At 42.4% G+C, this 21,499-nt stretch overlaps 1 protein-coding gene across 1 annotated transcript in view; it reads right to left on the bottom strand.

Annotated features, from left to right (window-relative positions):
* The window catches only part of SRFBP1 (serum response factor binding protein 1), a 153,873-nt gene that overhangs the window by 88,763 nt on the left and 43,611 nt on the right, over positions 1 to 21,499 (bottom strand). Inside the window, exons 2-3 of the mRNA XM_040344131.1 lie at positions 20,986 to 21,074; positions 7,134 to 7,206 (exon numbers count right to left, since the gene is read on the bottom strand). Of these exons, the coding sequence (XP_040200065.1) occupies positions 7,134 to 7,206; positions 20,986 to 21,074 (162 nt within the window). The remainder of the gene's footprint in view (positions 1 to 7,133; positions 7,207 to 20,985; positions 21,075 to 21,499) is intronic.

Genomic DNA, 21,499 nt, shown 5'->3' with positions numbered 1-21,499 from the left:
CAGCCTGTGAACCTGGAAGGAAGACCGGGTGATGATGGAAGCTTCTGCAGCGGTGACATCGCTTCATTTCAAGGTAAGGCTCTCATAATGTACTAGCACATTATGATATTGCTTTACAGGAAGAAACTTTTTTATTTGATGCGTTTTCTACCATTTTAAAGTATTTGTTACCTTAAAAAAATAATTATCCTGTTCTTTTAAAAGGCATGTTATACAGCCGTGTAATTTAGTCCCCTGTAACACCTGAAATATCTGGCTGATCCTGCCTGGTTTTGCCTTCCCCCTGTAAAGTGACCATGGTTTATCATGGCTGCTGGGCCCTGACACCTTGGTCAGTTTACATGGTTCCGTCATCCGCATCTCTCCTCTGTCCTTCTCTTCCCCTTCCCTCCCTGCCTTTCAGCTTGCTGCAGTGCCCGCCCCTTCCCCTTCTGCTGCTAAAATTACCTTTAACGTGTCATATAATCTTGTGTGTTTCCAAATCCTGTGTGCCCGTCTCTGTGTTTTATTCAAAAAAGTGTTTCTCTCCTCCCAACTGACATCAACGGGGGATTTTAAGCCCCTCCCGCTGTCAAATCAGGAGAGGGGAGAGTCGGACAGTGACTTGAGCGCCAATCAGGTATAGACTGAATTTTTTTTTTATAAAGCACAGACACTGGGACACACGGGATTAGAAAACACACAGGATTCCATAAATATATTACAGTGGCTTAACAACCACTTTAGAATTGTGGTCCTGTGAGTTGGAAAATCTTTGTGCAGGGTGAGGCTGAGAGTGTCATTGTCGCATACCAGTATGTTTTGACTACCTACTTATTATAAGTGGGTGAAGGTGGCCGGGGTTTTACGCCGCTCGTCTGTCACAAGAGGCTACGTTCCCTGATCCATTCAAAATGAAATACAAAATGTTTGCAACACATGGCATATAGTTCTGCGATAGCTAACAGTCCAGTGTCTGAAACTCTGGACAAGGCTAATGATAAGTGTCTGCGTAATTCAAATCTTCACATGGATGGGTGCCAGATTGATTTATGAAGACACATAAAAGTAAATCTGATTTCATAACGATAGTTTTACAATGGAGTTAAGTTACATAACCTGTTCACTAGACATAAATTGTGCTAAAAAGATTTCTTGTTTAATGTTCGGCTAATAAATCACAGTCTCAAACTATGCCAAGCACAGTTGCATACACACGTTTCAAGTAAAAAAATTCATCTGTCTCACATTCCAATCCAATAAGAACACTCAGACAGGTCAAAAAGTGAATGCATTGACTGACAACTCATAAGGAATTACATTAATGCTGTTTAATTACAACAGCTTGCAGACAATATCATCCATCATGAGCGTGTAAATATTCCTTTCATGCTGAAGGTTCCCTCTTTTCTGACTGATCATGTCTGTAGATAGAAAACAAGTGGATCTAAATAATTTTTAAAGTTTTTAACCCAAATTAACAGCATGGAATATTTCTTTTTTTTACTTTGTGCCTGGGACATGCAAGCTATGTTTATGGAGCTGATGGCCCCATAAAGGTAGCATGGGGTCCTATTCAAAATGTCAAGGAAGGAAGGCATTTCAGCTGCTTTCCATCAAACAACAAAAAGATGGAAGTCAGCAGGAAATAAAATGCAAAAATGTTGAATAAAAAAAAAAATTATGAATACAAAATTGTAATCTTAATGCTCATGTGAACATACAGACAAATAAATGCTTTATTCCCTTCTTGCTCAAAGAAGGACAAAATGGATCAAAGATTGAAGACAAAAACATAGTTCACTTTAATAGGCTGCCCTATGTGCATTTGTTGTGCAAGAGAATCTCAAGCACCTTTCACCTTTTTGGGTGATGAGATTTGTGCGATTTTATCACTCACATTTTGCCACAATTTGCTGCATGATATTGACATAGGAAAATCGCAGCAAAATCTCACCATGTTTGGTGTGCCATTAAGAACGAATGAGGGAATGGGGCCTTAAGCTTTTATAACTTTCCTACTAAAACTCTTTTTTTAATGAATGATGTATAAACATCAACATAAACAAGTTCCAGAAAATAACTTAATATGATTGTAAACGATCACCTTGTAAAACATCTCATTCAGTATAAAACTGAAATAAAATGAAAAACATTTTTGTATAGATATAAAAAAATATATATAAATACCCTTTTTTCCTTTTTTTTTATTTTTATAAGTGATCACATTCCCTCTGCTGGCGTGTCAGGACAAGTATGATCATTGGAGGAGAGTACACCAAGTTCCCAGCACAGGTAGAGAACTGGCCATGGTGTGCTTTCCTGCTTAGCGTGGTCAGTTTTTAATAGAGAAAGCAGAGGGACTGGCAAGAACACCAGTTAATTCACACAAAGGAAGCAATACAAAGAGAACAGGAATATGAAATGTTGGGTTTACATACTCTTTAAAGTGTTTGTTATCAGGAATTTAAAGTGTTGGGGGTAACAAACGCATTAACCACTTCCATACCAGGCCTATTTTGGCACTTCTCTCCTACATGCAAAAATCATTTTTTTTTTCTAGAAAATTACTCAGAACCCCCAAACACTATATATGTTTTTTTTATCAGACACCCTAGGGAATAAAATGTTGGTCATTGCAACTTTTTTTCTCACACGGTATTTGCGCAATCATTTTTCAAACGCCTTTTTTTGGGGGAAAAAACGGTTTCATGAATTAAAAAATAACACATCAGTAAAGTTAGCCCAATTTTTTTGTACAATGTGAAAAATGAAGTTACGCCGAGTAAATAGATACCCAACATGTCACGCTTTAAAATTGTGCTCATTCATGGAATGGCGCCAAACTTCAGTACTTAAAAATCTCCATAGGCGTTGCTTAATTGTTTTTTACAGGTTACCAATTTAGAGTTACAGAGGAGGTCTAGTGCTAGAATTGTTGCTGGCGCTCTAACGCACGTGGCAATACCCCATATGTGTGGTTTTAACAGCGTTTGCATATGTGGGCGGGACTTACGTGTGTGTTTGCTTCTGTGCGCGAGCTACTGGGGATAGGGGCGTTTAAAAAAAATATTTTATTAAATTATTTTATTTTTTATTTTACTTAATTTATTTTATTTTTACACTTTTTTTTTTCATTTTTATTTTTTTGATCACTTTTATTCCTATTACAAGGAATGTAAACATCCCTTGTAATAGGAATGGTTCTTGAAAGGTACTCTTTATCAATAATACCCCACATCTCTTCTCCAGTCTGGAAAGCATGAGATTGTGAAAGAAAAATCACGGATCTCATGCTTTCAGCCACGATTGCGGCTTTGTTTACATTCCGGTACCCGGGCATGACGTCAAAACATCGCTCCCGGGCCTCCGGCGATCATAGAGATGACTGGTGACCATCTGGTCACCAGTCATCTCTATGCCTCTCATCCGGCGCTGGCAGATCGTTTCTCCGGGTCTCCGATGGCACGGGAGAGCCCGGAGAAGCACCGAATGGTGGCGAAAGGGGGGGGGGGGGGACGTCCCATCCCGTCGCCTATAAGAATGATCAAGCGGCGAAACCACCGCTATGATCATTCTTATGGTGCACAGAATCGCCGGCTGAAGAGATCGATATCTGAATGATGCCTGTAGCTGCAGGCATCTTTCAAATATCACCACTGAAAGTCCAGGACGTCATATGACGTCCTTGGGCGGGAAGTGGTTAAAGAGTATATAAACCCAACATTTCATATTCCTGCTCTCTTTGTATTGCTTCCTTTGTGTGAATTACCTGGTGTTCCTGCCAGTCCCTAATTCACACAAAGGAAGCAACACAAAGAGAAAAGAGTACTTTTGCATACAAGTACATGGTACAGCAGGCACATACCAGGAAAATTAAGTGCTGGGGTAACAAACGCTTTAACCGCTTAAGCCCCAGAAGATTTTACCCCCTTCCTGACCAGAGCACTTTTTACAATGTGTTGCTTTAGCCTGCATTCACATCTAGGCGGACGAAATCGCTGCGTTTTGTCGCCGCAAATCGCGGTAAAAATAGCAGCGTTTTGTACCGCGATTTGCGGCGACAAAACGCCGGTATTGTCCGCCTAGATGTGCCCCAAGATGACCCCCTCTATGGAGATGATTCCCATCTCCTAGCCGAACGCTCGAAGACGCCTGAAAAAAAGGTCCGGGACCTTTTTTCACGCGGCAGGCGACAGGCGTCCGGCGTTCGGCGTGGAGATGTGAACCATCTCCATAGAGGGACATCTGTTTTCAGCCCTCTGGCGGCAGCGGCGTAACGCTACAGGTGTAAAAACGCCTAGGTGTGAATGCAGCCTTAACTGACAATTGCACGGTCGTTCGACGCTGTACACAAATAAAATTTGCATCCTTTATTCCCCCCCCCCCCCCCCCACAAATAAAGCTTTCATTTGGTGGCATTTGATCAACTCTGTTTTTATTTTTTGTGCTATAAACGGAAAAAAAAAGGAGCGATAATTTTGAAAACAATACAATATTTTTGACTTTTTGCTATAATAAATATCCCCAAAAGTTTTCCTCAGTTTAGGCCAATATATATTCTTCTGAATATTTTGAGTAAAAACAAAAAAGCGTATATTAATGGGTTCTCGCAAAAGTTATAGCGTCTGCAAACTATGGGAAAGATATTTGGCATTTTTATTATAACTTTTTGTTTTTACTAGTAATGGCAGTGACCTGCGATTTTTAGCGGTACTTAGACAATGCGACGGACAGATCGGAGACTTTTGACACTTTTTTGGAATATGGAACATTGCCATTTATGCAGCGTTCAGTGCTATAAAAATGCACTGATTACTGTGTAAATGTCACTGGCAGGGAAGGGGTTAATACTAGGGGGTGCTCAAGGGGTTAAATGTGTTATCCCTCTGCATGTTCTAACTGTGTGGGGATGTGAGTGACTAGAGGAGTGACACGCGACCACATGTGGCCAGTGGCGATCGTGCCGCCGGCCATGCAGCGCCCTCTGTTGGCCAAAAATGGGTAGGACGTACCTGTACGGGATTTCGCCCAGCAGTGCCATTGTGCTGCAGTATATCTGCGGTCCGCAACTGGTTAAAGAGTATGTGAACCCAACATTTCATATTCCTGTTCTCTTTGTATTGCTTCCTTTGTGTGAAATCCCTGGTGTTCCGATCAGTCTCTCTGCTAGGTTGTTTTACAAGGTGAGTGTTTACATACATGCATAAAGAAATTTGAAGGATGCAATTGCTGACCAATCTAATGCTAATTTCCTGGCTGCCAGGCTTTAGACCCCTTTCACACTGAAGCGTTTTTACAGCGTTTTAGCGTTAAAAATAGCGCTATTATAACACTCTGCATGCATCTCAATGGACCCTTTCACACTGCAAGCAGCATCTTTGGAGCAGCTTTTGGGCGCTGAAAAAAACGTTCCAAAAACGCCCCTCGCCATTAAAATGAATTGAAAAGAGCTGTAAAAACGCCTTACCCTTTCACACTGAGGCACTGCAGAAACGCCCTAAAACGTTAGGGTCTTAGCGGTGCTTTACCAGCATTTTTGCGGGCTCTGGCAGTGTGAAAGAGCTCTGAAAGCACTCAGGCTTTAACATTGGTATTGCAGATGAGGCTTTGCTCGAATAACGCCCAAATAACACTCCAATATTGCTCGAAAAACGCCCCAGTGTGAAAGGGGCCTTAAAGTGGATGTAAACCCAATTTTTTTTTGATTAAGGCTTGCACCTTGTACAGTATAGGATTTCATGTCATCTGTGCCCAGTCTTGCCACAAAGTTATTCCAGCTCTGAGCAGTTCTCTTATATTTTTTCCAGTAAGATAAAAATGGATAGACGGAGAAATAGTAGTCAGTTCTTCCCCTTTGCTGTGAGTGACAGGTGATTTATATATCTCATGGGAGAGACATTCTGTGTACTTCAGATCCCCTCCTATTTTCTTCTCCAGCTCTCCCAGGATTGGCTGCACCACACAGTCATGTGGTGACTTTTCTGGGTTTTGACTGGATGTTAGTGATCATAGCAGAAGTTCAGTGTAAGAAACACACAGGAGAAAATGCATGTTGACAAGGGGAGTGTAGGGGTGGGCGGGGAGTCTACTGACATCACGCCTCCACCCACCGAGCTCCGAAAAACAGACCCACCCACAGAATCTGCAGTTTTTCGGGTCTCATAACAGACAGACGGGAGAAATTTGACAGGTAAGAATACATGCAGGAGGCATATACATTCTTATAGATAACCACTATGGCAGTAGTTTAGAAAGGATGAGAGTGGGTTTACATTTACTTTAATATTTTGATTTCGCTGACCTGGAAAAAAAGTTTGCTGATCACACTTGTTGCATGTTTTGTCCAGGTCAGCACTCTAAATATACTACATCCGGGCAATTAGCATTTTTAAAAGGAGGTCAACATATGGTATTATACAGTTCTATCAGTACAAGTGTCCGCTAAATCATGTAGTAGTCAGATGGTCAGATTTTATGGCCAAAAGTTTACGTCAGATCTGATGTCTGCATATAAAAGGAACAAGAAGAGAAAAAATACAATTATTCTATACTTGTCTTTAGCTTTATATAAACTTACTGACACTGTCATTAACACCAGTGTACACATTGAAACGTTTCAGTATGCTATGCAGACCAAGAGTGTTTGAGAGAATTAAGTTAGAACAGCATGCGGTCCTTATCTTCAGACAGGAATGCTATTATGTCTTTGGTGTACTTCACATAGGTTTATTCCAAATGCTACAACTTTTCCTGAGCTCTGGGCACAACACTAGGTGGTGACAATATCTTCGAAAAATGTATGAAGGAGTGGCTATAGAAAGAGCATGATGTCACCGTACAACTCTGCATTCCCAGTCTAAGTCTAGTAAGGCAGGAACTTTCCTCATTTTCCTGTAGACTTCCAGAAAATACTCCAAACCTAAAGTAGTGCTTGCATACCTAAACCCACTTACATTAAGCTTGGCGAGCACATGTGCCAAATGGACCCACATCACAGAAGAAATATAAAAAAAAATGTTGGATCAGAAAAGTTTTAATGTTCCAGATGATCTGTAAGTTTGGCAAGACTGAATACAAGCAATGTAGCACAATGAGGGGAAAACTATAGGTCTTATGTTGAGTCACAAAAGTACAAATACAAACATACATACCTTGATAGTGTGAATTTCTTCAAGAAGCCTTTGCGCCCGTCTCTGATTCTTTTGGATTAGCTCTTCTGTTCCCCTGATGACATAATGTAAATAAATCAATTTTAACTCCATTTTAATCAATGGGATAACAATCACGTGATCAGAACATACGTATCAATTAAGGTGGCATACAGACTGCTCAGCAGACAAGAGTTTTGGTTTCCAGTATGATTTGATATGTACCAAGATTAGAGTGCGATTCTAAAGCCATGTACACAGGCTTCAGTTTGTAGAACAGCATTGTGTACAGCAACGTGTACAGTAACATTTTAAAAATAATTTGCAAAGTTTTTAGACAGCTTTAACCACTGGCAGGTTTTACCCCCCTTCATGACCATGGTGTTTTTTGCCATTCAGCACTGTGCTACTTTAACTGCCAACTGCCCGGTCATGCAACACTCTAAGCAAATTAAATTATCGTTTTTTTTTCACAGTAGAACTTTCTTTTGGTGATCTATAAACACCACTGTTTTTTTTTTTTTTTTTTATTGTTTGAGATGTATATATATTTGAAAAAAAAAATACAAAAAAGTGTGTGTGTGTGTGTGTGTGTGTACGTGTTTCTTAGTTTCTGTTATAAAATTTAGCAAATAATCTCTCTTCATATATTTAGGCCAAAATGTATTCTTTGAAAATAACACAAATCAGTGTATATTATTTGGGCCTGTGTGAAAGGTCTACAAACTATGGTGTATATTTGAAAACTGATTAATCCTGATGTACTTGAGGCCTAACTCCTTTTTGAGCCCCTAAAATGCCAGGACAGTACAAAGCACCACAAATGCTTTTTTGACCCCAACGACGTAGGGGGGCGGATATCACCCAGTGACCCTGCCCCCTTTTGTCATCACCACCCGGAGCATGATGGGACTGTGATGTCATAAGAGGCCTATATAAATCGGTGCGAGCCACGTACACGGCATTACAGCGGGAGGAAGCGAAGTGTCAACATCGAAGAAGAGAAGGCAGAAGGCGACAGAAGCCTGCCCCCCCCCTCGTAAAAGAGCTAAAGAAGAGAGCGGGGGCCCCGGCGGAAAAGAACCAGACGGCGGTGAAGACCAGGACCCCCCTCCCCCGGCAAAAGACGTTGAAGAAGCCCGGAAAGTGGGGCCGCTCGTAAAAGAGCTATAGAAGAAAGCGCCCCCCCCCCCCGGCGGAAGAGAACCAGCCGGCGGTAAAGAGCAGCCCGGGACCCCCCCCCCCCCGCAGAACATGCCGAAGAAGCCCGGAGGCGATCGTAAAAGAGCTAAATAAGAAAGCGCCCCCTGGCGGAAGAGAACCAGACGGTGGTGAAGACCCGTGACACCCCCCCCCCCCCGGCAGAAGGCGCCAAAGAAGCCCGGGGCCCTCGCTCGTAAAAGAGCTTAAAAGAAGAAAGCGGGGGCCCCGGCAGAATGCCCCCCGGAGCTGACTAATAAATTACTTTAAAAACCCTGTGTAGTGTGTTTTTTTACATTTTGTTTCTCCAGGTGAATGGGTATGGGTACGATGTACCCCATACTCATTCACCTAGGGTGGGGGGCTGGGATCTGGGGGCCTACTTATTAAAGGGGGTCCGATAAGCCCCACCGCCCGCAGACCCCGACAACCAACGGCCAGGGTTGTCGGGAAGAGGCCCTGTCCTCATCAACATGGGGACAGGGTGCTTTGGGGTGGGGGGCCCCCCTGCCCCAAAGCACCTACCTCCCCATGTTGAGGGCATGAGGTCTGGCACGGTTAAGGAGGGGGATGGGGGGCGCTCGCTCGTTCCCACCCCCTTTCCTGACCGGCCGGGCTGCGTGCTCGGATACGGGTCTGGTCTGGATTTAGGGGGAACCCCCACGCCGTTTCTCGGCGTTCGGGGGTTCCCCTTAAAATCCATAACAGACCCAAGAGCCTGGTATGCTCTTGGAGGGGGAACCCATGCCGTTTTTTTTATTTGAAATTTGGCGTGGAGATCGCCCTCAAGATTCATACCAAACGCAGCTGACACTGCACTGTGATTACCTGCGGTTATGTGCCGATAGCTGCGGGATTTCGCAGCTGGACGCATTCAGTTCTATTTTTTCTATCCGCACAAAACCGCGGGTAACAAAACCGCAGGTAATTGTAGTGTGTGAAGGGTGTCATAGGAAAGCATTGTGTGCTTCTAACTGTGGTAAAATCTGCAGCTAAAAGCACCATTCTATCCGTCCGTGTGAAAGGAGCCTAACAGTGATGATCAGTTATAAACAATAGTTTTAGCCATCACGAATGGCTTTTATTCATAACAGTTTGCTTACTATTGCGACCTGTGATTGGCTACAACTAATCACACGGTACAGGGTGCTACGATTGGCCCAGGTACCATGTGATAGCTGTGGGCCAATCACAGCATCACAATAGTAAGCAAAACAGCCATGAATGGAAGCCATTCATGACTGCTTTATTTTCATTGTAATCATGTGATCGCTATGACCAATAATAGCGATCACATGATGCCACGGCCGCTCAAAGCAGTCAGGTACCAAGCGCCATGTTTCGCTGGACACAGCAGTCATAGGATCGTGCAGCTGCGCATTTGCACCGTTATGTACCAGTATGTCAAATTGCCTGCGGCTGCCACCCGTTCGCAGTAAAAGTGGTGAGCAGGTTGGCAAGTGGTTAAAGAGTTTGAAGACGTTCAACATAGATCTCAGCCCAAATGTAGGCTGTCATTTTAAACAACCTGCTATCAAGCACGATTTTTAAAAGCAAAAAAGCTGCCATGATTTGCTAAAAGCTTTGCAAATATTTAGTAAAAGCTGTGCACACTGTTCAAATGCAAACTGAAGATAGTTTGTATACTGCAAAAGCCAGAAAATAGGGATTGTATCTATTTTTTTTTTCTAGTTTAAGGGAGGGTAAAGATTGAACCTCCATACATCTTATTTGCTACTTAAACAACACTGACAGAGATGTTACCCTTAATGTCCAGTCATAGTTTGACTCCCAGAGCTCTGCTATACACTAAACTTTCTGGTTTCCCTCTCTAAAATGAAATTTTCATATATTCTTATGGAAAGCCTTGCTGGTGATGTGAAGCATCTACAATGCCTTGATAGTAGAGATCTACAGAAACATATCGGTCAAAAATGGTGTTATCGGCATTTTGTCAATAAGAGGAAAAGGTGGTGAAATGGAAGCGATTTTGTTGCGACTTTGCCACAATTTTTACTATGCTTATATGGTGTTTTTCATAGGTCACGTGACTCAAAAACTGCATCAAAAATGTAACGGGTGCGTTATTGATGCGTTTTCAATGCATTTCAACGTGTTTTTGGTGCAGTTTTTTTTAACTGACCAGAAATGCAGCAAGTAGACTTTTTAGCATCACAATAAAAGTGCAATGGACCAATGTGAGGACATATATAGAGTTTAAAGGAATAAATTTTTCTTATGATTTTCTTGTGCTAAAAAGGTGCCAATAATGGAAAACAAATTCATATTCATTTAAATTCACGATATTAATTAAAAAGTCGAATACAATTCTATATAAATATATATATATATATATATATATATATATATATATATATATTTTTAAACTGTCATCTTCAGTTTTCCGCAAAGTGCATCCTGCATTTTCGTTATCAAAATTTCCATTCAGCGCACCTCTACTTGATAGCCTTATGTGCCACAATGGGATCACGGTCCTAGGCGTTAGGACACACAAGGGAGCTTGGGCGCACATTTTTTTTTCTATTCCTAATTTGAGTAGAGTGTGTTTCCACATATTTTATTTCAGGTTTACTGAAAGGTCAATTTCTGTTTTGTCCATTGAGGACACATGATTCAGCGCCATTTGGGTTACACTGCCTCCTACAGGTGGCTATGGATATTGGCAAAAGAAAAAAACACCAGCTTGGTATACCCTTCCCACTCCCATGCCTCAGTTATTTGCTAGCGTGCTAGGATCTATTTTCTTTATCAAAATATGCAACTATTTTACTAGCTATTTTTTGGAAGATTATTTTTTTTTCCCTTCAATCATTTTTGTTTAATAAGGATATGACCCAGGTTCTGAAGAGGCCATATGGGATGAGCACCGAAATACCTTGTTTATTACAAATGCCGGGTGGCATTGTTACACCATTTTCTTCCACTGACCTCCATGGAAAGAGGCAAAAAGAAAAGGAAACAAGTGATGCGTCAGTTGATGATGGACACTCCCTTCTCTTTTCCTTGCGGATCAGAGAGTGAGGAAGCACCTTCCTGCGCCTCATCATAAGAGGCATGCCGTTTCACTTTGGTTAGTACTTGCTGCCACCTATAGTGACCTGGTCATCTCTGGCCATTTGAACCTCTCCTGCATTTTACAGTCAGTTCATAAGGGGAAGATCTGATTTAAGTTCTACTCCCCTTCCACATTTGGCATGTACTTTTTTTGGGGTGGAGCAAGCACCTAGTTTTGACAAGTACCCACTCCCACTTCTATCACCTAGGAGATCCAAGCAGAAGTTCTCTCTTCCCCTCCCTCCCTTCTGGGATACGTCCCTGGTCCCAGAAGACTAGGGCACCATTCACAAGGCGGCTTACGCATGCACAGTGGGCGGCCGGCTGTAAAGCAAAGAGCAGCATAGCTGGCTGCCCACAGTTAGGATGCTGGTGCCAGGAATCTGAAGACTAGTGAAGAACTAGCTCGGGAAAAAATAGCACTGGATCTAGATAGACAGGTAATTTTCCTTTTTATTAAAAGTCATCAGCTACAGGATTTGAAGCTGATGACTTTATTTATTTTCAAAATGTTTTCTCTTTAAAGCTCAACTTCAACTTTCTTTTTACTAGAACTGAATGGAATGATCAATCCCAGCATACATCATACCTCTGTACAATGTTGCTCTGTTGTCTGCAGACCCCCTAATATTCTGGGTGTAGTTTCTCCAGTGCTGAGTTCAGGAAGGAGGAGATTTTCACTGCAGCCTGTATACACACCAACATGTGTGATGTCAATACCATGTGACCTGGCTAGTTCTGATCAACAAGGAAATATTCTCTCGGGCATAAAAGACACAACTGAGCATGTGCAGGTCGGCTACTCTGCCTGTGTTAGCTACCCTTCCCCAGATAGACAGGGCAGGAGGGGGAGGATATGTGCATACAGGATAAAACAGCCTGTTTACATAATGCAAAGGATGAACCCCTTAAATTCCACAGGGAGTATAACAAGCATGTTATGCTGCATACACAGACTGATTTTACTGTTGTGGGTTTAGTAACACTTTAAGCCAGGAGGAGGAGACACAGAAAGCTGCTGTATACAGCTAAAGTAGTTAAGATACACATAAGCTGACACTGGGGTTGCGATTCATTTACATACACAATGCATCGGTTGTTTTGTTTTGGAAAAGCTGGAGTTCTTCTTTTAAAGTTTTTACCTTGTATTAGTGCGAAGTTGTGCCCGTTTGTGGTGCAACATGTCATGAACACAAGAAAAGTAGTCCTGCTCAACTGGGTCTCTGTGGCTCACAATCCACTAACAATTCTGAGGTGGCATGCAGCGTTCCCTCTCTAGACAAATCTATTTGCTTGACATTAAAGACCAGGTTGTCTCCTCTGGCCTGGTGGCTCAGGAATCCAGCCCTAAACATTTATTGAAAGATAATCTCAATGGACACCATCCTGACAGGTTGGGGAGTCATCCTAAACACCCCTAAAGGTGCAGGGGACTGGAGGAATCCTGACGTCCAATTAACATTCTGGAGCATAGAGCAAATTGGACTGGCACAGGCAGATGTGGTATTCTGACCTGATCAGAATCCTAGCCTCTTTCAGATTTATCCCCAAGGACCAGTTTACCATCCTGCGTTACGGTCACTGGCTATATGGACATGGTTTTTGAAGGACAGGGACCTCTCCCGCCCAGAAAACCTCACAGAAATGCCAGAAGTCCACTTAAAATGGTAGTAAAGTCATAAATGGTTACCTTACAGTCATCTTGGCCCAGTCATTTGAGGGGCCGAAGATACAAAACCTGGTAGGAAGCCTGGGCAGATGGAAGTGTTGGGGACCGTGGAAAGCTATGACAGTGCAGCTCTGGAGGGCTCTGTTTGTAGGTAAGTCAGTCATAATGTACCAGTATGCTGTGCATACTAGTAAATTATCACTTTAAAGAAAAGCCCACCAAAGCACATGGAATGCATATTTCACTTGGTGAGAGAAAAACTCTCATCCCAAATTATACTCTATAGGACGAATCGTGACCTTTTTACATTTGGGCCTGGATCAACAATTTGCTCTAAGTACTTTTAAAGATCAGAACATAATGCTTGTGACCTTGTTGCAAAGACCATTAGCCAATCATGCTTTGGCAAGATCTTTGTACTCTGTACTTCAAAAACTGCCCTTTGAACCTATCAGGAAGGTTGTGTTCCTTTGTGACATCACCTCTGCAAGGTGTGTGTGTCGGAACGGTTGGCTTTGTGCTGTAAAGAACCATTTTTCATCTGATACAAAAACAAGGTGGTATTAAGGCTTGGAGCTTTCTTCCTTCCTAATGAGATTTCAGCCTTTCTTCTTAACAAGGACATTGTGCTCCCATCCCTCTGTCTGGCTTTGGTACTACGGAAGGAGATTTCCCCTCATTGTCTGGATGCAATTTTAGCTTTGCATGTCTACCCCATAGCCATTGCCTCCATTAGAAAGACTGATTCTCACTATGTCAACCCTGATGGTCCCCCAGATAAAAAAATTTTTTTAAAGGCTTACGTATTAGGGATCCAGTTTCATTCTTTTGCATCAAGGTGCACTCTACTAGATCTGCAAGTGCTTCTTGCTTTTCAGTATTAAAGGGGTTGTAAAGGTTTGTTTTTTTATTTTCTAAATAGGTTCCTTTAAGCTAGTACATTGTTGGTTCACTTACCCTTTCCTTCAATTTCCCATCTAAATGTTTATTTCCTTTGTCTGAATTTCTCACTTCCCGTTTTTCCTCAGTAAACTTCACACCATCATCTGAGTGGTGGTTAGTCAGCCAGAACAGCTTACTGAGGAGGAACAGGAAGTTAGACATTCAGACAAAGAAAAAAAAAACATTTAGAAGGGAAATCCAAGGAAAAAGGTAAGTGAACCAACAATGCACTAGCTTAAAGGAACCTATTTAGAAAATAAAAAAACAAACCTTTACAACCCCTTTAAGCAACGGTTTCCCAGATTTTAAAGTCTGCAACCTGATTTTCTGTACATATGTGCGCTATGTTTTACTCAGTGGATGTTTAGGCCCTTTCTGCTACCAGCTTAGGGCATATGATCCTTTAGGTGGCTCTGAACTACAGGCAGTCTGTAGTTTATTTATACTTGGTTTGGGCCCGTTAGCATTTTGTTTGCTCTGTTGCCCATCCATCCACTAGACTTTTTTTTAGACATCACAAATGTCTCTGAATCCTTTGTCCTTAACCACTTGACAACCGCGCTATAAACAAAATACGTCTACAGCGCGGTCTAGTTATTCTGGGAGGACGCCCATAGACCCCTGGGGTGCGCTCCCATGCAGAATCATCCGTGACCGCCGTGTCTTCACGGATCGTGGTAAATTGCCGCTGATAGCGTCCGTTTACCACGTGATCGCTCCATCAAATGACGGAGTGATCACTTGTAAACAAACCGGTTCCTTCCATCCCCTCTATGTACCGATCGGTACAGTGTGAGAGATCGAATGGCAGCTGCAGTGCTGTGGGCTGGATCTGTGACAATTGCAGTCACAGATCCAGCCATCCATCCCTCCATGCTCAGCCATCCCTGTGCAATACACCGCAATACCCTGTGCAATACTCCGCAATACCCTGTGCAATGCTCCGCAATACGTCCCCCCCCCCCCCTGTGCTTCTACCGACTCACCGCTATGATCAAAGCCAGGATCATTTTTTTATTTTTTTATTTCAGGCTTCCCAGCCTAGAGGTGAGATGTGGGGTCTTATTGACCCCACAGCTCACTGTAAAGAGGACCTGTCATGATATATTCCTATTACAAGGGCTGTTTACATTCCTTAGGAATAAAAGTGATAAAAAAAATTATTTTTTGGGGGAGGGGAAGTGTCAAACTAAAATAAATAAATAAAATGAACAATAAATGTTATTTTTTTTTAAAGTGCCCGTGTGCTCGCATGCAGAAGCGAACGCATACGTAATTCCCGCCGACATATGAAAACGGTGTCCAAGCTACACATGTGAGGTATCACTGCGAACGTTAGAGCGACAGCAATAATTCTAGCCCTAGACCTCCTCTGTAACTCAAAACATGTAACCAGTAAAAATATTTAAAGCGTCGCCTATGGGGATTTTTAAGTAGTGAAGTTTGGCGCCATTCCACGAGCGTGTGCAATTTTGAAGGGTGACATGTTGGGTATCCATTTACTCTGCGTAACTTCATCTTTCATATTATGCAAAAACATTGGGTTAACTTTACTGTTTTTTTTTTTAAGCACAAAACTGTTTTTTTAACGCGTTCGAAAAATTGTTGCGCAAATACCGTGCGAGATAAAAAGTTGTAATGACAGCCATTATATTCTCTAGGGTCTTTGCTAAAAAAGCACATATACCGTATCAGTTTGTACTCTCTGCAGCTTGCGAAAGACCAGGGGGGTATGGCGTTCCCACATTCTAGGTTTTACTTCATAGCTTCGCAGATTCAACACCTCGGTAACTGGGGGGTAATGGATGACTCTGACCCGATTAGGTCCCCGATAGTCCATGTGGATTCGGATCTCCCGGCACTGGTGTATCTAGAGGCAGGCCTCACTCAATTCCCTACTACTTTTCCCACAGTTAGTCTACTGAATAAATTATGGGAATATGTAAGATCCATTTTTAAAGTTAAAACGTTCTGCCAGTTTACTCTGATATGGAGGAATAAATATTTCAAGGAACTCTTCAAACTAAGGGGTTTCGGCCCATGAGAGGCGGTGGGAATCCACTATATCACCCAGTTATACTCTGGCACAGTACTTAAATCCTTTGCAACCATGAGAGAAGAATTTGGCTTACATAACTCCCAGTGTTACCAATACCTACAATTAAGGCATGCTGTACAATGCGAAGGTAGGCTTTCCCCATTTGTTCTGATGGCACACCCTCTGATGAGGGACGTGCTCTCCACGGATGACAGGGCGGGCATGATATCGAGGGTCTATGCCAGGTTACTCCAATCCACGCATGACGCAAGTAAACTCTCCTGTAGAAGAGGGTGGGAACGTGATTTGGGGCCTATAGATGGGGAGACTTGGGAGCTATGCCTGACGTTGGCCCCCTTGGTTTCTGTATCTGCATCACAGAGGCTTTCCCACTTGTACCTCTTACACAGGGTGTACAGAACTCCGGCCCGGTTACACAGGTGGGGCCTCAGGGACACCCCCTTATGCCCAAAATGTAATGCACATACTGGAGATCTTCTGCACATGTTGTGGAAATGTCCAAAGCTTTTCAGGTATTGGAAATTTGTCCTCCACACTATAGCCCAGGTATTTCAGATACCAGTTATTAATGACCCAGTGGTTTGTCTCCTTGGTGCCCTGGAGTTACCTGACTTGTCGCCGAACGGTCATATTGCGGTGCTTCGCTCACTCTATCTCGTCCGCAAAGAGATTGCTAAACTATGGATCACTCGAGAGTACCAACAGGTGAACAGTGGGTAAAGCAGGTCAATAGTCTACTGATTCGTGAAAAACGAACGTACCAACACCACAATGTTTCAAAGAAGTTCTATTCAATGTGGCAGCCTTGGTTAGACGTCCTGGGATTAGGTCCTCTCCAATTGGTGAGAGACAGATTACTACAGGGATAGATAGTTCTTAAAAAGAGGGTGGAAGACAAAGATGTGGAGTTGTGATTGTGCCGATGATGGGATGCGGAGGGCCGGGTGTGATACAATACCTCCCTACAAAGTAGAGGGGGGATGGGACTACTTTGGTGGATTTTTCATTTCTCTCTCTTCCTTATCTTTCTCTTGTTTTGTTATCTTGCCTCTTTTCCTTTTCTCTCCTCTTCTAGTTTGTTTAATCTCTCTATTTCCTGAGGTTAATATTATGATACACAGTCAGATTCCATCTATGGAGGTAATGACTTATAAAATGCAGTACTTTAAATTATAACATCTTCTCCTTTATGCCTTAAACAAGTATCTGGCATGTTAGGGTCTCAAGAAATGAGATAGGTCGTCAGTACTTCAGGTGTGATCAATTTTCAGATATTGGCACCATAGCTTGTGGACTCTATAACTTTCACAAAGACCAAATAATATGCACCAATTTGTATTTATTTTTACCAAAGATATGTAGCAGTATAAATTTTGGCCAAAATTTATGAAGAAAATGTATTGGCCAAAAAATAAAAAACCCAACAGTGATTAAATATCACCAAAAGAAAGCGCTATTTGTGTGAAAAAAGGACAAAAATTTCATATGGTTACAGTGTTGTATGACTAATTGTGAGAGCACCGAAAGCTGAAAATTGATCTGGTTAGGAAGGGGGTTTAAGTGCCCAGTGGTCAAGTGGTTAAAGAACAAAAAAGTAAACAGGAATTTCATACTCTATAGTTATGACCTTGCTTGTCACTGCTTTATTACAAAACATGGGAAAAAACATTGGAATGGGAGGAGGCTGGCAAGTGTTTTTGTTCACATCCTCCTGTAGGTGGCAATGTAACCCAAATGTCTCTGAATCCTGTGTGCCGTGAACGCATAAAAGCAGTTCATGGTGAGTACAGAAATCCAGTTTTTACACTTTTCCTACAGAGAGAGAGAGGAAAAAAAAGCTAATGCTAAATGGTGCACGAGGAAGCCTTACGTGACAGAGTTTCTCAGACACCCTCCAACACCTCCCACCAAGAGTCAGTTTAAATTACAGAATGTACGATTAAAAAAAAAAAAAAAAAAAAAAGAGAGAGAAATTAAGTAAACTAACAGATGTAGACTGTAAACTATACAATGTACTGTGTTGTTCAAAAGTACTTGGCAGCAATTTATAGTAATACAAACACAAAAATGTGTGATCCACTGCTGATACAGAGCTGATGTTATCTTGGCCGCATTATTATTATTACTGCTGCTGTCATAATGCAATGTATGTGAATTATCATATTTTCTTGTTTAACCTCTTGCCGACCGCGCTATAGCAAAAATACTGCTACAGCGTGGTCGAGTTACTGTGACAGGACGTCCCTGGGACGTCCTCGTGCACTTCCGCGTTTGCGCGTCCCCTGGGGCGCGCTCGCGGAAGTGTCCGTGCTCGCCGGGTCTAGAAGACCCGGCGCATCACGGATCACGGTAAATTGCCGCTGATAGCGGCCGTTTACCACGTGATCGCTCCGTCAAATGACGGAGCGATCACTTGTCAACAAACCGGCGTCATTTGATGACGCCGGTTCCTCCCTCCCCTCTCTGTACCGTTCGGTACAGTGCGAGAGGAGAGGGGGGGAGCGCGGGGTGTCAGCACTGCTGTGGCTGGACAACTGCAGTCACAGATCCATCCCAGCTCAGCTATCCCTGCGCAATACTCTGCAAATACCCCATGCTCTGGCAATACCCCCCATGCTCTGGCAATACCCCCCATGCTCTGGCAATACCCCCCATGCTCTGGCAATACCCCCCATGCTCTGGCACTACCCCCCATACTCTGGCAATACCCCCCATACTCTGGCAATACCCCCCATACTCTGGCAATACTCTGCAATACCCTGCAATACCCCAATACCCTGCAATACCCCAATACTCTGCAATACCCCAACACTCTGCAATACCCCAATACTCTGCAATACCCCAATACTCTGCAATACCCCAATACCCTGCAATACCCCAATACTCTGCAATACCCCAATACTCCGCAATACCCCAATACTCCGCAATACCCCAATACTCCGCAATACCCCAATACTCCGCAATACCCCAATACTCCGCAATACCCCAATACTCCGCAATACCCCAATACTCTGCATATATAATGTTTTGGGGTTCTATGTAATTGTAAGAATTGGTCTGGGTGTTCCAGAACGCCTGATGGCGCTCCCTGCATGTTGGGCCTCTCTATGTGGCCACGCCGTGTAAAAGTCGCACACATGGGGTATCGCCATACTCGGGAGGAATAGCAGAATGTGTTTTGGGGTGTAATTCGTGGTAAGCATATGCTGTGTGTGAGAAATAACCTGCGAATATGACAGAAACAAGTTTTTTTGTTTTTTTTTTACAGAATTTTCTGTCGTTTTTCTTTTATAGCGCAAAAAATAAAAACCGCAGAGGTGATCAAACACCACCAAAAGAAAGCTCTATTTGTGTGAAAAAAAAAAATGGGTACAATGTTGTATGACTGAGTTATTGTCATTCAAATTGTGAGAGCACCGAAAGCTGAAAATTGGTCTGGTTAGGAAGGGGGTTTAAGTGCCCAGTGGTCAAGAGGTTAAAGAATTAAAGCACTGTATATTTTGTGTCCCCTATGTGGCCTGCCTCTTAGGGGGCTATTTATACAAGGATCTAATCAAAATTAATTTTTTTCATTGTTAAATATTTAACCTTTTCTATAACTTAAAAATTACTAGGATATACATGATATTGATGTATTTATATTTTGAAACCCTCACCACCCCTTCTCCCAGTTTATTATACCCAAAGACAGACCTTAAAAAGTGTTTGCAACCTCAAAAAAAAAAAAAAAAAAAAGAAGAGAGATCCTGTTCCCTAATATCCGATTAATCAACATAGTTCTTGTGTTGGCTAATCTGCCCCTCCCTAAACCTGGCTGATCCTGGCACTTCCTGTGTCCCCCTCTCTGTACTGACCACGATAATCATGGCTGCTGAGACCTGACTACTGTGGTCAGTTTGCATCCCTCCATCATCTGCAGCTCTCCTCTGTCCCCCTCACACCCTGTCAGCATGTATGTGTCTCTGTGCCTCCCTTCTTGATAGAAGTCAATAGAATGTTGAAAAATGCTTCTCGATCAGAGGCTGCAGCTGTCAATATCCTGGCAGGGGTGTGGGGATTTCCTTCATGAAGGTGCATGGATGAAATCCCCCACCCCTGCCAGGATATCGACAGCTTGTGTGGATGGAAGAATGTGTTCATTTTTTTTTTTCGTTCTGCTTGGTCCTGCGTGGCCCCAAAATATTGCACTTTACTGCTATGATGTGTTCACCTAAAATGCCTGGATGCTATCTTGAAGATCCATATTGTGCTAGCAGTATGTCTGGACTGCCCTAGGACACAAAACGTAAGGCAATCTATTATGCAAATACCACCAAATTTGGGAAACTACTTCCTCTACCTATTAGCGATTCAAGACACTCATTATGAATAAGCATCAATGGGTACAGGTGGGGTTTGGACAACCTTTCAGTTAGCTTCCTAAATTAATTTTCATATTAGAGCGACACAAGTTTCAGGGTTCCCATAAAGCTCTAGAAGACATGGAGAGAAGCAAGCAAGGACAGTACCTTTTTTTTCATGCCTTCGAAGGGGTCCAGCATGGCCCCAAATTGTTGCACTTTACTGTTGTGATTTTATCACTTCTATGTTATCTTTAAGATCCTTGATGTTATCAATCTCCTACTGGTGGTTGCTACAGCACCTGTTTATGTCTTATTATTTATCATTTTTTTTTTATATCCTTCAGCATAAGCATACAGGATAAAGTAACTATAATAAGAAAGTACAGTCATGGGACTGGAAAAACAGGTCCCAAAATCTTATTCAAAACAATAAAATGAGTACGATATACAGAAAATAACAACTGAATCCTGTTTACTTTCTGTATATATATATATATATATATATATATATATATATATATATATATTACACACACACACACACACACACACAATTAGACCACTAACTTTTTTGATTTCAGTTTGGAAAGATTTCTTGTAAGCCTCCGAATAGTAAGGACTTTCACCTTCTTCACATCTTTCCGCATTTTTACTACCTGTGGAGACAACAAAATTTAGACAAGATAAAAACATTGTAGGTAAAATTATAGTGAATATGGAAAAAATCCCTCATCATTTCACCCAGACGTGAATTAAAACATATTACATGTATTTATATATTAAAAAAACTGACAAAGCCCCTTTTACACTGAGGTGTTTTGCAGGCATTTTTGCAATAAAAATAGCGCCTGAAAAGCACCTGTAAATTGCCTCTTTTCTGCAGCCCCAGTGTGAAAGCCAGAGTGCTTTTACACTGGGGCGGGTGCGCTTGCTGGACAGAAAAAAAAGTCCTGCAAGCAGCATCTTTGCCTAGTGAAATCTTTGCCCACCCCTGCCTAGTGAAATAAATGGGCGCCGCTGCTATTAACCCTTTTCCTCGGCCACTAGCGGGGGTTAAAATCGCCCCGCTAGCGGCCGAACT

Source organism: Rana temporaria, chromosome 1 (genome assembly GCF_905171775.1).
Source record: "Rana temporaria chromosome 1, aRanTem1.1, whole genome shotgun sequence".
NCBI lineage: Eukaryota > Metazoa > Chordata > Amphibia > Anura > Ranidae > Rana > Rana temporaria.
Note: the sequence above shows the minus strand (reverse complement) of the source record. Positions and strands in the feature narration are given on the sequence as shown.